We start from the raw sequence: 18369 nt of genomic DNA, 5'->3' as shown, positions 1-18369 counted from the left end.
AGTTTAAAATCCTCCAATATGCACTTTATAGAGAAAATCAGGTTTTTTAGGCGAAATAGCAAGTTTTAAATGTCACTTTATTTCATTTCTAGGCAAAATCGAGTTTTGGAGAGAGATGTGCAAGTTACATTTTACTTGTAAAGGGAAAATAAAATCCCTACAAGTTGTTTTAATACCTTGCACATATGTAAAAGAAGTTAAAAATCCCTATTACAAGCAAAAGACACTAAAATAGGGGTTTTTCAAAAGAATTACAAGTGAACCTGTAACTTATCCAAAAAAATCCCTATTTTAACTTAAATAACCAAAAAGCAACAAGGGGGAAATAAAAAGTAAATTACAAGTTCTTATTTTTCAATAAAGTGCACTTGTAATTAGCCTAAAATTTCCCTACAAAGACCAAAACAAAGGAAATCATTAAAACTTGCAATTCAAAAAAAATTTCCCACCTGAAGTCAGGGAGAAAAAACCCGAAATTGAAGGAATGACATAGCAAACGAACCCAAAATGCAATGAAATTTGAAACATGGTTCAAGGATGGACCGAGGATTAAGCCAAGCCAAGGGCAAAGCAAAATTCTGCCTCAGGAAGCGTTCCATAGAGTAAAATAGTCAACCTACAGTGACTGTTCTGAAACCTGAAATTGCACCAAAATCTAGGAAAAGGAAGACCAAAACTCACCAAAACTTGGACAATGATGGCAAAGACACCCCCCAATGATTTGACACTATCAAATGTGAGTTTTGTACCTCGTAAAACGTGCCTTGGAGACAAAAATGACACTTTTTAGGCAAAAATTTGTAGGGGTTGTCACATTTTTGAAAATCGAAAAATGAGGACAAGCAGCCTACGATAAATAAAGTTATAGGATTAGGATCTTCCAATTATTTTATTTCTGAAAAAGGGACATAACATCAGCTCAACAACTGAACTCACTCTCAAATGACTATTCACTTTCTCCTAAAAGTATTTCTTTTAACCAAGGCATGTTCAAGAGTTGACTAGAAATGCTCGAATCAACTAGGTAACTCATGGATCAACATCCTAACCAAATTCACATTCCAACCTGGACAGCTTCTTTCAATTTTTTGTTTCATACGGGGCAAACATGTTTTAAGGAAAAGTTTGGACTGAGATTAATATGCTCTTATTCTGGTATATTTTTGGGGTAAATTTATGCCTAAAAGTTCTCATCTTTGTAAAGCATTCTGTTGAATCCAATTCATAACAGAACTTTGAAAACCTACTTGATCATTCCCATATGGTTTTCAGAGTTTATAAAATGTTTTAAACACAGGTTCATAACTGCTTGAGTTAAATCACAGTCCTAGAACTACATTATGTTATTTAAAAGCATTTTAATGCCTTGACAATTATACAAACCTCTTTAGAGATTTTACATCAAAGACAAAACATACATAATAGTGAAATTACAGTACAACTAATCCAATTCAGATCATGCAAAAGAGTACAAAATAATGGAGTGGAAAGGAACACAATCAAGAATGGTGGAATAACAAATCCACAAGAAAAAGAATTTTGCATTTAATAGGAACTTTCGATAGACATAAAAATGGTTCATAAATAATAGAGTGGAAAGGAACACAAACAAGAATGGTAGAATAACAAATCCACAAGCAAAAGAATTTTGCATTTAATAGGCACTTTCGATAGACATAAGAATGATGTATATATAATATGCACTCTTCCCATAACCATAAGGCTTTGTGAAAGGCCTAACACCACATTGCCATGTAGGACTAATAATCAAGTAACTATCTATTAGGCTATGATAAGCTTATATTAAGTTTAAATAACTTGAACTACTGGAACCAAGATCTAACCAATAATTCACATACTTATTGATAATTTCTGCATATAAAACTGTGCTTATAACAGAATAAGATAATGAATTTTACAATGAATAGAAAACATAAATATTCACTTTTTAGAAGCAGTAAGCATCCATCACTAGTTCAAGTACCTGAGGAAGAGGCAACACAGCAAGAAAGTCAATAATGAAGTATGTTGACAAGTATTTTTTTGCAATTTGTATTGGATCCATCACAAGCTCTCCTCTCCCAAATACCATAGATGAAGGGGATGTGAAAGCTGTTCGGAACTGGAGGGCCATGTGTATTATATAAAAGATATCTATCAGAGACCGCAGAATAGTAACAACCAATGCCAAATTCTTATCTATATCAAGGCAGTTTAATTCATTATCCACAAGTGGCAGATAAAAGAACAGGGGATCAACAAATACTGCAACTATGCACGATATAATAAAAAATTTGTTCCACCTCTGAAGAACCTTATCTTGTGGATCAAATAACCTCTTCTCAGACAGCTTAAGATCCTCTGGAAAGACTACTCTGGAAACTCCAATTCGCAATGAATGACCAATATTCTTCACTTCTTGTGATCTTTTCTCCATTACTCTTCTTACAGACCATGACATAGAGCTTGATATCCTGTCTGAGTTTCTATGTCTTAAGCCATATTTATTAAATTTGCCCCTCCCTGATCCAAAAGGTTCCTTGGACTCTGAATCAACATAAAAACTGTAGGAGTAGATAACCATTAAAAATTCAGTTGTAGAGGCAAAAAAGGATTCTGAATAGAATAATATATTATTAGTAAATAAAAAAGTGAATTTTTTGAAAATAAATGATTTATTTCATTGACACAAATGGAGCAATCAAAACAATTCAAGAGCATAAGCCTTATAAAAAATGGAATTGCAAAAGGATAGGCATGCAGAAGAAACCAGCAGATGCAACTTTCTTTATATTATGAAATTAAATCTAACCAGAAATTTCTTGCTTTCATTTTCTGCTGGGAAAGAGACATGGAGGGTTGTTTCAATCACCACTGCAAAAGAAAATTTTAAATGATAGACAAACTAGTAAAATGTGAGCATTGCTCATACAAACATTTCAATAATCTAATGATAATTAACAAAAATGTTATCAGGAACTTTCTCACATCAATCCTGTTGAAAATATGGTGTTAAGTTTAAAAAAATGGATTCAGCATAATCAATCTCCATGATTTGATGTATTCTCAAAAAAAATTGTATATGGTGCTTTGTTCTTTTTTTCATATGTTTTTAACTCGGCCCTATTTTAGAACCTTGTCTTTTTCAAACAAAAAACGATTCCTTGCTTACAATATCACCTATATAGTTTCACTGCAAGTTATGATTGCAAAAATAACACAAACATGAATTCCACGATTGTGTACTTGTCCTTCATGAAAATGCACTGTACAAGTTATATTACAATATTATAGGATACAAAATAATAAAAGAAAGTATATCAAAAGATTAAGCAACAGTTATATAAGAGTCCTCTCGCTATATTGGACAAAAGGATCATTCTCTCTGCCTTAGCACCAAAGTAAACAGTCAAAGAAAATTCCTAAATACACTCACTCTAACTAGGTATTCTTATGACTTAATTCATCCTCCCACCTGAAGGTTGAAGGCTATCTTTGATGGTGAAAAACATTTGAAGAATTCACAACCATATCAATTATATGTTATTGCTCCATCAAGCTTAGAAGAGTGATTTCACGGATTGCCTCTTTGGGATATTAAGAAAGCACAATACAAAAATTTGAAAAAGCCCTATAAAATTCCAACCAAATTTAACCAAAGGCTCCTTGACGATTTTATAAATCAGAAAGAAAACATGGTGGTCGCTGTTGGTGTAGGCTTAAGTTTACTTAGGCTACCGGCATTTTTACGTTATTAGATACTAGCTAAGCTACCAATTCGGGTACGGGTACGGATACGGATACAGGTATGGATTTGCAGGTATGGCAAAAAAATTCCTTAGGTACAGGTACAGGTACGAGTACTGCAAATGTATGTGTGTGTGTGTGTGTATATATATATATATATATATATATATATATATATATATATATATATATATATATATATATATATATATATATATATATACATATATATACATTTCATAATATCAAAAAATATATATATAGGAATATGTATATATATATATATATATATATACATTTCTATATATATACATATGTGAATATACATATAGATATATATATATAGGAATATGTATATATATACATATATATACGTATATATATACATATATATACGTATATCTATATATGTATACATATATATATATATACATGGATAGACATATATATACATACATGCATATACATATATATATACATACATACATACATATAAATATATATATATATAAACATCAAAATTATAAAATATATATATGTGTGTGTATATATAGTTCAAACATCAAAATTATAAAATATAAACTATATCAGTGTATAACTATAAGAAGAGTGATACTCAAATCCATAATTGCCTATAAATATCAAAAAATAGAATATTTTGACACCTCATTCATAATTTGCAAAAACGAAAAATACTCAAGTCTCAAAATGTCATTGCACAATGAAAAATTAAATTATAATCGATTTTAATATTCATGTTCTTCATCAGAAGTATCGAGGTCAATATCAACATTTAGTTCAATTTCATTTGAACCACCTTCAATTGGACCACTAGTTGTGTCAAGTGCAGAAGTTGGTTCAGTTTCATTTTTCAAACATTTGACAAAATGTCAAATCATTAACAACACAAAGAAAGTGATTTCACAAAACATAAGCAAACAACTGCTACATATGCATAATGTAAATCAACTCAAATCAATCTCAGTAATGCTGATATTAAGTTTACTAACCCCATGTTCATATGTATAGCTCACAAATGCAATTGAAATGATATTTAATTGCTTGCTTGCTAGCATATTCTGATAAAAAATGATGTCACAAAGTTGTGAGAGTGAAATAGTGGTTTTAATTTATGAAACTATGCTGGCCTTGGGTTCTCCTTGGGAGAACTCAAGCACCCAAGAAGAACCCAAGGTCGTACATGTACCCAGACAGTGTTGATTTTATTGTAGCTGTGGTCGGAATCCACAGGCCTACATAAATAACACAAAGCTTGTGATTATATTGATAATATAATTATTATATTATTAGTTGTGAGATAATATAATTATATTATGCTATAATATAATTATTATATTAATAATTGTTATATTATTAATTGTGATAATATAATTATTATATTATTAATTGTGATAATATAATTATAGTTATAATTATTAATAATATATTAATATTATATTAATATATATAATCATTAATATAATATAATTATTATATTAATAATTGTTATATTATTAATTGTGATAATATAATTATTATATTATTAATTGTGATAATATAATTATTATATTATTAATTGTGATAATATAATTATAGTTATAATTATTAATGATATATTAATATTATATTAATATATATAATCATTAATATTTAATTATTTAATATTACAATAAAGTATGGTGTCCCTTGGTGAAAGGGCACCTCTTGCATATATATTATGAGATGTGTGATCTCATTGAGGGTAGAAGATAATAATAATTATATTAAAAAATAAAAAAAATATACTGTGATACGCATAAAACAACATGGTATCAAAGCCAGGTCCAGGCTAGGAGCCCCAAGCACACGAGAGGTGTGGCTTAAGGGGGGCTGTTGGTGTTGAAATAAGCCACACCCAGACCGACGATGGACTGGTCTAAGAGGGGCCAGTAGCCCAGTGGTAGAGCACTCCAGCAACGTATGGAAGGTCCTAGGTTCGAGTCCTAGCTGGTCCATGTCTCAACATGGTATCATAGCGGGTACAAAAACTGGGAGAGGCTGAGAAAGAGTATTGTCCACCCAAGGTGTAATGTCCCCATTTGGAATTGATGGAATATTGTCATTGATGTCAAGAATACATATATAGACAATATAAATGTGTGTAGTCTCAGAACAACAATAGCAGCAAATAATGATAGAGGCAGTATCGAATAAATCCCAGCAATGTATCCCACACATCAGTAGTTCGTTCCAGTAGGGCTGCAATCTGACATTTTTCTGTTTGTTCCATCATTGGTGACTGTGTGTTCTCTACTTTCATAAGGCAACAGTGGCAGTTCAAACCAAGTAAGCAAGACAGAAAAGTTTATGGATGCAATCAACGCTGTCTTTTTGTAGAGAATGATATAATCTGTATATCGAATAAAGGCATGTCAAAGTGGAGCGATTAAAGACAGAAATTCGATTCAAATAAGCAGTGAATTAAAGTATTTTGTGATGGATATAGTCATACCCGATGACTGTATAAGTTCGTGAATGATTAGTGGCAGCGGCAGCAGTCAACATAGTTGACAACGTAATTATCATGTTAAAAAAAAAAAGGGTGGGAGGAGGTCACATTTGTTAAAGCAGTGTTGGTAAACAGATTTGTCACTCTGGTCGTTTACCTGAAACTGACCCTGTTTACCCGATAAGCAGTGACAAACGTTCCAACAGTTGGAGAGATCGTTCTGTGAAACATGATCTTCCTCTGCGTTTGAGAGGGGCAGCTCCCTCGTATGATAGGGGTATTTAGGATTTTGTGTACTTTACCCTGAAAGTACATAAAGGAGAAAACATAAAACTAAAGAGAAATAAAGATAGAAACCCCAACAATAGACATACGACCATCGACTGATATTTCCCAACATTAGCAACAAATTACAAGGGGAGTTCATAAGGTAATATGCTTAGCCATGACATGACGATAAAGAAGAATGAAAAATCTCAACATACGGAGAGATAAGATACTTCAACACATTAAAACTGAGATACCAAAGGTTGCTTGTGCATCATCACATCAATCGTACAGATCACATATGCATAAAAAGACTAACAATTTGACATACGAGAAATCGACAATAATAACACATGAATACATTTAGAACATACGAACAATAAGGGTCTCAAAATCTTTCATGGCTTTGCGGTTTGTTATCATCTCCAACAATACCATAGCTTCCCTTAACTGGGGTTGGTGCAGCCCGACTATATCTACGGCCCAGTTTTGGGAAGCTATGGTATTGTTGGAGATGATAACAAACCACAAAGCCATGAAAGATTTTGAGACCCTTCCGGAGTGGAGTGAAGATTATAGATTGAGCCAAGACATGCAAGTTGTGATGAACGCTACGATTGATTTCGATGAATTGTAGTTGATAATAGGGATATTGAATGTCTTCCTAAATAAGAATGAAGAGTGCGGACCCTCAATGAAATATATTGTTAGAACCTTATCTTGTAAAACTTCAATTTCAATAAGATCGTATGCAACAAACTATGTCGTACACGGCTACAAATGCAAGTGCAGTTGACAGATGTAGGGCAGAATTCCACAACCTTTAAATGTAGATTCATCAAAGCATAAATATAGAGGGATTTTGTCAGGTGTTGTCGATGCAATTGCTCAGGAAGACGTGATTGCAAACCGTGAATATCGTGGAAGCTCAGATACGACAAATGAACCGTTTGACAAAATGGCTCGAGAACATGTCATCCCAAGAAATGCGATGGTTGGAAGGTTGTTAGGAAATAGAAAATGTATGAATTTCCCTCGAAGCATAAAAAGATGTAGGATATATGGCTGATGTTGTAGGGTTATCCTCATCTAGGTTGAAATACATGCAAAATGTGGAAGCAAAAATACAGTATGCAAAATATTTGACTAAATTCCTCCAAGAGACATCTTGCAGAATTAAATGAAATAACCGCAGAATGAGCAAGGCTCTATAACTCCAAATGGCGAGATGATGACAATTTTAGATGAAACAAATGAAGATAGAGGCCACCTCGACAAAATCGACAAACGAATTATTTCTTCAATGTAATGGGTTTGATGTTATTTTTATAAAAAGTGACTTATGTCGCTGATTGTAACCAAGGGTTAGAAAGTTGACTTCTTTTGCGCATAAAAGTGTAGGTTACTAATTCATTGAGATTTACGCAGAAAAGAGTTAGTTATTAACCCAGGATTAAAGTTAGTTACTAAGGTGGTTATTCTGGGAAGCCTATAAATACAAGGCTATTTGTAATGTAACGGGGGGGGACTTTTGACAGAGGAAAAACTCTGCTGGAATTCCAGGAGAAACTTGTAATGACATTTTGATTTGCACTATGTATAGAAAGGATTTTGGACTTGTATATTTCCAAAAAGGATAATGAAGAATACGTCTTAGTTCGTATGTTCTAAATGTATTCATGTGTTATTATTGTCGATTTCTCGTATGTCAAATTGTTAGTCTTTTTATGCATATGTGATCTGTACGATTGATGTGATGATGCACAAGCAACCTTTGGTATCTCAGTTTGAATGTGTTGAAGTATCTTATCTCTCCATATGTTGAGATTTTTCATTCTTCTTTATCGTCATGTCATGGCTAAGCATATTACCTTATGAACTCCCCTTGTAATTTGTTGCTAATGTTGGAAAATCTCAGTCGATGATCGTATGTCTATTGTTGGGGTTTCTATCTTTATTTCTCTTTAGTTTTATGTTTTCTCCTTTATGTACTTTCAGGTTAAAAGTACACAAAATCCTAAATACCCCTATCATACGAGGGAGCTGCCCCTCTCAAACGCAGAGGAAGATCATGTTTCACAGAATGATCTCTCCAACTGTTGGAACGTTTGCCACTACTTATCGGGCAAACAGGGTCAGTTTCAAGTAAACGACCACAGTGACAAATCTGTTTACCAACAGATTTTTGGCGACTCTGCTGGGGAGCGACATACCAGTGTGCTTTGTTCCTCAGATATTTTAAGGTACCTTCTTCAGAATGAAGGTTGGCGACTCTTTCTGAAAGATCGAATTTAGAACAATGGTTTGGTACAAAGGAAAGTTGGAAAGTGACAGTGAAAGTGACGATGAAGATTATATATATCAAAAGAAGCAAGTTCCTTAGGAGCCCATACAAGTTGACTTCTTGAAGAAATTTTATGGCGGCATGCAGTTTACTCCTAATAAGATTCACCCCGCCTTACATCAACTGTTGCAAAACATTGAAGAAAAGGATGGAAAGGAGATTGGTTTTCTTTCTTGTGATAACTTACCTAAATCAACAACAATCAATATAGATGAAGACAAAAGTGGTCCTTCTCCTGTATCAGTTGCTCAACAAAATCAAAGTCTTGATAATCCTGAACAAGTCAACTTCCTGAAAAGTTTCTACAGTGGAAAGAAACTTGATCCTCATAAAGTTAATCCTTCTCTACTTTAGACTCTGCAAAAGATTGAGGAAAAAGATGGAAGAGAGAACCAAATTTTTGCTCGTGATTGTATTCTTGAATCAACAATGGATAATAGTGTCGATGCTCATTCCCCTCCACCCATTTTGCAACAAAATCAGATTCTAGATGATTCACATATCAAGTTTTTGAAAAGCTTCTATGGAAATAGGAAACTTGATCATGACAAAATACATCCTTCTCTGCTTCAGACATTGCAAAAGATTGAACAAAAAGATGAGAATGAGAATCTTTTTCTCACCGATATAAATTCCTATGAGAAAAGTAATGAAAGGAGCTCGTTAGAGTGCTTATATGCAGAAGAAGATGAAGTCACATCTACTTGTAAGAACACATGTCAAGAGAAAGATCTAAAGGTGAGTGAGATAAAGAAAGAAGATTGCATTGAAAAATGCCATGAGCACTATGAGGATTGTCATACCAAAGAAAAAGTCTTCTATCAACTTTAAAATAAAGAGCTTGAAGATGATGAATAAGATTCTTTCCTGACATGCATACAGCCGAAGCTTCAAGAAAATGATGAAGAGGAGAGTAATAAAGATGAATCCCCTAAAGTCTCCATTCCAACTTGGTGTCTCGATTCTTCTGACAATGACTTTTTATGTGGAGAGGATATTCTCATTCATCCATCACTAACAATGGAAGATGAAGACTTTTCCGAGGAAATCAAAGGTACGATACCTAGTGGACAATCCTGTACAGATACGATCAACAGAGAAGCAACCATAGGAGAACTTTTCCAAACATATTCTTCATTTTCAAAAATTGAGACCTTTACTGAACCCCTAGATCAGTCCCGAGTGAAAGAAGATGAACCATCAAGCATCCACTTTTTATCATACATGCCACCTGAATATGAATTTTTCAAATTTCATGAAGAATCTAATGAAGAGGAATCATTGGGACGAAAACACAAAAAGTAATACAGATGTCTATGAGCAGGTTGAAAATGAAATCCATGTAGGAATATCAACGAATGTCCCTATCTTGATAGAATTACAATCTATACCTTATGAAGTATTCAAGGTTCAAAGCAATCCTCCTTTTGAATTTTTAGATCAAGAAGACATCCTTATCAAAGAGGATAGTTTTGGGAACTATACCAGGAATGCAGAGATAAGTGAGGTAATGGATGGTCTAATGAAGGAAGCCCATGGAGTTAACTCTCATAACGACTGTATTCCAGATTGGTGTTTGAAGGCTCTAAATGATGACTTCTCCTATGGTGAAAGCGTGTGTCTCAATCCATTGTTTTCAGGTGAGTGTATTTCTACAGGTCACTTTCAAGCTGATAGTCATGAACCTGATTCAATGGTTGCGTCTACTCAAGTTTCTTCACATCACAAATTATATGAAGGTTGTCCAATTCATGGATTAATTTATTGCAAACCCAACTATCAGAGGGATTTTCAGATAGAGGATATGGGTATTCTTGAGAATATTCCACAAATTGCCAATAATGTTCAAAGTGGTACCCAAATCTTTCAAGAGAGCTCGCAAGTTTATGATGAGATATGGTTGTTTGGTTCATTGCTCAAAGATATTTCTCATTTTCTACATGTTGATCTTGCTAGCCTGTTGAGCTTACAGGTGTCATATGGATGCATGCCACTGTTTCGCAAAGGTGCCTATCTCTTTCAGCCCGTGAATGGTTTTGTACGATAATCGTAGAGAGCTTTGAGGTGGGCTGTAATGTCCCCACCTTTTTAGCATCTCATTGGAGTTCTTAGCCTTTACATTCTCCGAAGGCTAAGTGGAGAAATAAGGAGAAATTGATTAAATTAATTTCTTATTAAGTCATTAAATAAAATAAAATAAAAAAAGGTGACTTTATATTTAATTAATTTAATTAAAAGTGACTTAAGTGATTTATTTAAATATTTTAATGTTATTATAAAGTTATAAAGTAACTTTATAATAATAAAGTCACTTTAATATTATAATGTGTGAATATGTCTTTAATCCCACATTGGCCAAGAAAGTGTTCGAGCTCTCATAAGAAAGAATAAGAAGGGACTTAAGAGCTCATTTTATATCATCCATCCAGAGAATTGATATTTGTTTGTTATGAACTTGGGAGAAGAAGCCAAGGGTTTCTGATTCAGTCAGCCATTGGAGAGCGACAATTCTTCAGTGTTGCAACCATTTGAGGTGGTGAAATATCCACTAAATTTGGCATTTCAGGAGAGCTTCATTCTGGAGTTCTATTTGGGCTTTAAAAAGAAGGGAAGACATCTAGGGTATGCAGATTTTCGAATATATATTAATTGCAGACCTACAGTTTCATTTGGCAGCCATTAAAAATCAGAATTGAAGCAATCATTTCAAAATACAATTGCTGCTACAGTACCCGCGCTACAGTAAACGCTACAGTACCGCCGTATGGACTGCTACAGTGCCGCGTGAATAGTGCCGCCGTACGGATTGCTACAGTACCGCGTGAACAGTAATTTTTTCAAAAAAATTAAAATTTGCAGTTGGCAGATTTTTTTTCAACTACTGGGACAGCAAAAATCAGGTTTTTATCTTACATTGTAATGAATTTGTTTTCCAGGCATATTGGCCATAAAACAGAACAAACATTCCCGTGATAGTTTCGTAAATTAATTCCAGTAGTAATATTATTGTTCCAGTATTATTTTAAGCATAGGAGTTTATTCCAGTATTGTTTCATTGCTCATTATTACCAAAAAAAAAAAAAAAACACAAAAAAATCTATAAACATTCAAAAACCAAAACAAATTCAAATCTATTGCATTCAAAAGAAACAGTCAGCAGAGGAGAGCCAAGTTGGGTTCTTACATTGGTATCAGAGCTAAATCCTGCCATCCTGAGGGTTTATCAATCACATGCAGCCGCCTGAGGTTGGCTCTCACAGATATTACACTCGCAGGCGAGCTTTGTTTGACAGGGAACAAGAATTTGACAGGCAGCCGGGCACCATGGGTGACAGGCAGCCGGGCACCATGGGTGACAGGCAGCCGGGCACCATGGGTGACAGGCAAGGGGGTAGCCCACCCAGAGGCAATAGGAATGAGGAGCAAGAAACAAGGGAATTTTTCAGAGTAATGGCTACAGGACAGCAGCAGATGGCTCAGGCCTTGCAGGCACTCACCACCATGATTGAGCGCATGAACCCACAAGACAGACAGAATCAGGAGCAAGGGGATAACAGGAGTGCAGTGGGGTCACCTAGAGCTCAGAGGACTCATTCCGGGACAGCAGACAGGCCTACACGTCCTACCTTCATTAGAGATGAGCCTGAGGTAGCACCTACAGGAGAACCAGGAGAGGAGATGTTCGCAGATATCCTCATGGCTGCGAATGACGAATGGGATTTATTAACTCCACAGGTGCGAGAGAGGATGACATTCGAGAGGTTTGTTAATCAGAGGAGAGAGCATTACAGGTCACTCAGACAGGATAGGAGGCCTAGAGGTCAAAATAGTGAGCTAAATAGGGTTACAGGCAAGCTTACTATGCCTACATTTGATGGGAGTGGTAAGATGACAGCTCAAGCTTGGATTCATAAGCTTGACACATTTTTGGCACTGAGGCCAATGACAGAGATTGAAGCTATCAAATACGCCACTTTGCATTTGGAGGGAGTAGCACATGACTGGTGGTACCATGGTATGGTAACACTTCAGCATAATCAGGTGACAGAGTACCAGGACTTCATGGATAGGTTGGTTGAAAGATTTGACAAGAAAGATCCAGAGGTTTACTTCCGGGACTTAGCACAGCTAAAACAAACAGGCAACTTGGAGTATTTCATTGGTGAATTTCAGCGGTTGGCAGTCATGGTGCCAAACATTTCAGAGCGTAGATTGATAGTTCTTTTCATTGAGGGCCTATCCGAACCACTGAGAGGTTGGATAAAGGCATTTGATCCTATTTCTTTACAGGAAGCTATGAAAAAGGCAAGAAGTATGGAACATGCAGTCCCAACAAACAAATTTCAGTCCAAAGGAGCATCTTCTAGTAAGGATAACAAACCATTTTATAAAAAACCAGAGAGGACTGATTTTAAAAATGATTCTAAAGATAAAACTCCAGCACCTTTTGACAGGGAAACATTAAATGATTTGAGGAAGAAAAAATTATGTTTCTACTGTAAGGGACCCTATGATGCAAACCATGATTGTCCTCTTAGACCAAAGGGCAAAGCTAACAGAGTTATGTGGGCATACTATGAGGAATCAGAATCAGATAATTCAGATCAGCAGTCTGATATAGAGGAAATAGATGGTGAAAAAGAGGAAGACAAGGCTGAAAACTTGTCTAAAATGGAGTCCAATGATGGGGAAGGAGATGGGCAACTTAGGGAAGCTCGTCTCACAAGTATTAGGCAAGAAGGGTCATTCCAGATGAGAGGAGTGCTTGCTGGACAGCGAGTCATAACTTTGGTTGATACAGGTGCCACTCATAATTTCATTGATGCTAGGATGGTGGAGAAGCGTGGCATACAAACAGAGGAGTTTGGGGGAATTAGAGTGAGGGTAGCTGATGGCTATGTCCTCAAATGTGATCGTAAGATCACTGGACTCCCATTGAAAGTTAATAATTATGACTTTAAGGCAGATTTCTATGTTGTGCCTATGGGAGATACAGATATAGTCCTTGGGATGAGTTGGTTGCATGATATTGGGGAGTTCACTCTTAACCTCAAGGAGATGGAGATGAGGTTTAAAGTGAATGGGAAGACACATATTCTTAAGGTAATCAGGGACAGTGATCTCAGGATGGTTTCTTTCCGGAGGATGGCTAGATTGATTCGACATGATCAGGTAGAGTGGGCAGCAGAGTGCATGTTGATGCCATCACAGGAGGGACAGCAGAAGATTGAATATCCTCCTGATATTCAGGAGCTTAGAGTTAAACACTCTAAGGTGTTCAGTGACATTCCACCAGGTAGACCACCAGACAGGGGTATTGAGCACATCATTGAGTTAGAGGAGGGGGCTAAACCCATCATGATTACACCTTACAGGCATCCGAAGAGGTTGAAGGATGAAATTGAGAAAACCGTAAAGGAGTTACTTGCTATGGGCCACATTAGACCAAGTAAGTCTCCTTTCGCTTCTTCAGTGGTCTTAGTGAAGAAGAAGGATGGGACATTGAGGATGTGCATTGATTACAGGGTGCTTAATAGGAAGACAATTAAAAACAGGTACCCCATTCCTAGGATTGATGAGTTGATAGATGAGCATCATGGAGCTTGCTTCTTCTCGAAGATAGATTTGAGATCAGGTTATCACCAGATCAGAGTTAGAGAGCAGGACATTGAGAAGACAGCCTTTAGATGTCATTGTGGCCATTTTGAGTTTGTAGTTATGCCATTTGGGCTAACTAACGCACCTGCTACTTTTCAGGCAACAATGAATCGGGTTTTCCATCCTCAGTTGAGGAAATTTGTACTTGTCTTCTTCGATGATATCTTGGTGTACAGTAGATCTTGGGAGGAGCACTTGGTTCACCTTGACACGGTGTTGGATATATTGGGCAGAGAGTCCTTGTATGCAAAGGAGTCAAAGTGTGATTTGGGCATGACAGAGTTGTTGTACTTGGGTCACATCATCAGTGCAGAGGGCGTACGCATGGATCCTGAAAAGATTCGTGCCATTGTGGAGTGGCCTTCACCGGTGAACCTTACACAGTTGAGGGGCTTTTTGGGATTATGTGGTTTCTACAGGAGGTTTGTGGATGGATATTCTAGGCATGCAGCACCCTTGACAGATTTGATGAGAAAGGGAGCTTTCTTGTGGACTCCTGAGGCACAGGAGTGTTTTGAGAAATTTAAGGAGTTGATGACTTCTTGTCCAGTGTTAGCATTACCAGATTTCAGCAAACCTTTTGAGCTACACTGTGATGCTTCCGGGGAGGGCATTGGAGCGGTGCTTATGCAGGAGAAGCACCCTATTGCTTATGAGAGCAGGAAATTGAGAGGGCCAGAGCGGAGCTTCAGCATATATGATAAGGAGATGTTAGCTATTATGCATGCTTTGGCTAAATTCAGGCAATATTTGGTAGGTAGCAAATTTTGTATCAAAACCGACCATAATAGCCTAAAATACTTTTTGGTGCAGCGAGATCTCAATGATAGGCAGCAGAAGTGGGTGAGCAAGTTACAGTCCTATGACTTTGACATTACATATTTTAAGGGGACACAGAATGTAGTTGCTGATGCCTTATCACGTCGGCCCCATTTGAGCTTATTGACAGACATATCGGAGGATTGGAGACACTTGATCCTTGCAGAGTATGCAAAGGATACTTGGGCAGCTGGATTCATAGATGGGAATATTCAAGACAGCAGATACACCCTTGTGAATGAGCTCATCATTTACAAAGGGCGAATATTTTTGGTTCCAGGATCAGCAGTGAGGAGGATGGTTCTGAAATCTTTTCATGATTCACCTATGGCAGGACATCCTGGTTACTACAAGACATACCGACAGATTAGAGAGCGCTTCACATGGAAAGGGCTCAAAGAAGAAGTACTTCAGTATGTTAGGGAGTGTCCCACCTGCCAACAGAATAAGCAAGAACACTGCTATCCAGCCGGTTTACTTCAGCCACTTCCGATTCCTGATAGGAAGTGGGAGTGTTTGTCTATGGACTTCATCACAGGACTGCCTAGGGCCCAAGGCAGGGACTGCATATATGTGGTTGTGGATCGCCTTACGAAGTTTGCACACTTCTTTCCGATCACTGCTACATACACTGCTACACAGGTGGCAGAGTTGTTCTTCAAGGAGATATTCAAATTACATGGCTTACCTCGGAGCATTGTGAGTGACAGGGACAACAGGTTTATGAGTCACTTTTGGCAGGAGCTATTCAGGTTGTGTGCGACAGAGCTCACTCCGAGTACTAGCTACCACCCTCAGATAGATGGTCAGACAGAGATAGTGAACAAATGGGTGGAGGGATATCTCAGAAATTATATAGCAGGGCAACAAAAGGCATTGGTAAAGTGGATTTATCTCTGTGAGTATTGCTACAATACCACTTATCACATGTCTATTCAGATGTCACCCTTTATGGCCCTGTATGGGTATGAGGCACCCAATTTTATGGATCTGCTTTTGAGTGACAGTAGAGTGCCCAGTGTAGGTGATTTGTTACAGGAGAGTCAAGACATTGTTAAGACTCTCAAGGATAATATAACTAAGGCACAGAATCAGCAGAAGCAGTATGTAGATCAGAAGAGGACTGAGCGGACTTTTGAGGTTGGAGATATGGTCTATCTTATGTTGCAGCCTTACCGTCAATCCACTCTCAAGAAGAGTGGTGCCGAGAAACTTAAGCCACGATACTATGGTCCATTTAGGATTATCAGGAAAGTGGGAGAGGTGGCTTATGAGTTAGATTTACCGGCAGAGAGCAAGGTGCACAACGTTTTTCATGTGTCACGCCTCAAGAAGGCGCTAGGACATCATATTGTGCCTTCTAGAGTACTACCACCCCTGGATGATGAGGGAAAACTTGTTTTGATACCGGAGGCTATCATTGATTTCAGAGAAAGGAACTTCAAGAGACGTAACATCCGAAAATATTTGGTGAAGTGGAAGGATTTGCCAGTAGAGGATGCTACTTGGGAGAATGAGGAGATTTTGTAGCATCCGGAGTTGAAGTTGCTCGAGGACAAGCAATTTCAGGAAGGGCGGACTGTAATGTCCCCACCTTTTTAGCATCTCATTGGAGTTCTTAGCCTTTACATTCTCCGAAGGCTAAGTGGAGAAATAAGGAGAAATTGATTAAATTAATTTCTTATTAAGTTATTAAATAAAATAAAATTAAAAAAGGTGACTTTATATTTAATTAATTTAATTAAAAGTGACTTGAGTGATTTATTTAAATATTTTAATGTTATTATAAAGTTATAAAGTAACTTTATAATAATAAAGTCACTTTAATATTATAATGTGTGAATATGTCTTTAATCCCACATTGGCCAAGAAAGTGTTCGAGCTCTCATAAGAAAGAATAAGAAGGGACTTAAGAGCTCATTTTATATCATCCATCCAGAGAATTGATATTTGTTTGTTATGAACTTGGGAGAAGAAGCCAAGGGTTTCTGATTCAGTCAGCCATTGGAGAGCGACAATTCTTCAGTGTTGCAACCATTTGAGGTGGTGAAATATCCACTAAATTTGGCATTTCAGGAGAGCTTCATTCTGGAGTTCTATTTGGGCTTTAAAAAGAAGGGAAGACATCTAGGGTATGCAGATTTTCGAATATATATTAATTGCAGACCTACAGTTTCATTTGGCAGCCATTAAAAATCAGAATTGAAGCAATCATTTCAAAATACAATTGCTGCTACAGTACCCGCGCTACAGTAAACGCTACAGTACCGCCGTACGGACTGCTACAGTGCCGCGTGAATAGTGCCGCCGTACTGATTTCTACAGTACCGCGTGAACAGTAATTTTTTCAAAAAAATTAAAATTTGCAGTTGGCAGATTTTTTTTCAACTACTGGGACAGCAAAAATCAGGTTTTTATCTTACATTGTAATGAATTTGTTTTCCAGGCATATTGGCCATAAAACAGAACAAACATTACCTTGATAGTTTCGTAAATTAATTCCAGTAGTAATATTATTGTTCCAGTATTATTTTAAGCATAGGAGTTTATTCCAGTATTGTTTCATTGCTCATTATTACCAAAAAAAAAAAAAAACACAAAAAAATCTATAAACATTCAAAAACCAAAACAAATTCAAATCTATTGCATTCAAAAGAAACAGTCAGCAGAGGAGAGCCAAGTTGATACCAGGAATGCAGAGATAAGTGAGGTAATGGATGGTCTAATGAAGGAAGCCCATGGAGTTAACTCTCATAACGACTGTATTCCAGATTGGTGTTTGAAGGCTCTAAATGATGACTTCTCCTATGGTGAAAGCGTGTGTCTCAATCCTTTGTTTTCAGGTGAGTGTATTTCTACAGGTCACTTTCAAGCTGATAGTCATGAACCTGATTCAATGGTTGCGTCTACTCAAGTTTCTTCACATCACAAATTATATGAAGGTTGTCCAATTCATGGATTAATTTATTGCAAACCCGACTATCAGAGGGATTTTCAGATAGAGGATATGGGTATTCTTGAGAATATTCCACAAATTGCCAATAAT

The 18369-nt window shown here is 36.4% G+C and overlaps 1 protein-coding gene across 1 annotated transcript in view; it reads right to left on the bottom strand.

The window, feature by feature from the left end:
- Positions 1 to 18369, bottom strand: part of LOC131047032 (probable cyclic nucleotide-gated ion channel 5) — a 369446-nt gene that overhangs the window by 211861 nt on the left and 139216 nt on the right. The window contains exon 3 of the mRNA XM_057980826.2: positions 1985 to 2564. Coding sequence (XP_057836809.2) covers positions 1985 to 2564 — 580 coding nt within the window. The remainder of the gene's footprint in view (positions 1 to 1984; positions 2565 to 18369) is intronic.

The sequence above is a fragment of the Cryptomeria japonica genome, chromosome 7 (assembly GCF_030272615.1).
Source record: "Cryptomeria japonica chromosome 7, Sugi_1.0, whole genome shotgun sequence".
In the NCBI taxonomy this organism is placed as follows: Eukaryota; Viridiplantae; Streptophyta; class Pinopsida; order Cupressales; family Cupressaceae; genus Cryptomeria; species Cryptomeria japonica.
Note: the sequence above shows the minus strand (reverse complement) of the source record. Positions and strands in the feature narration are given on the sequence as shown.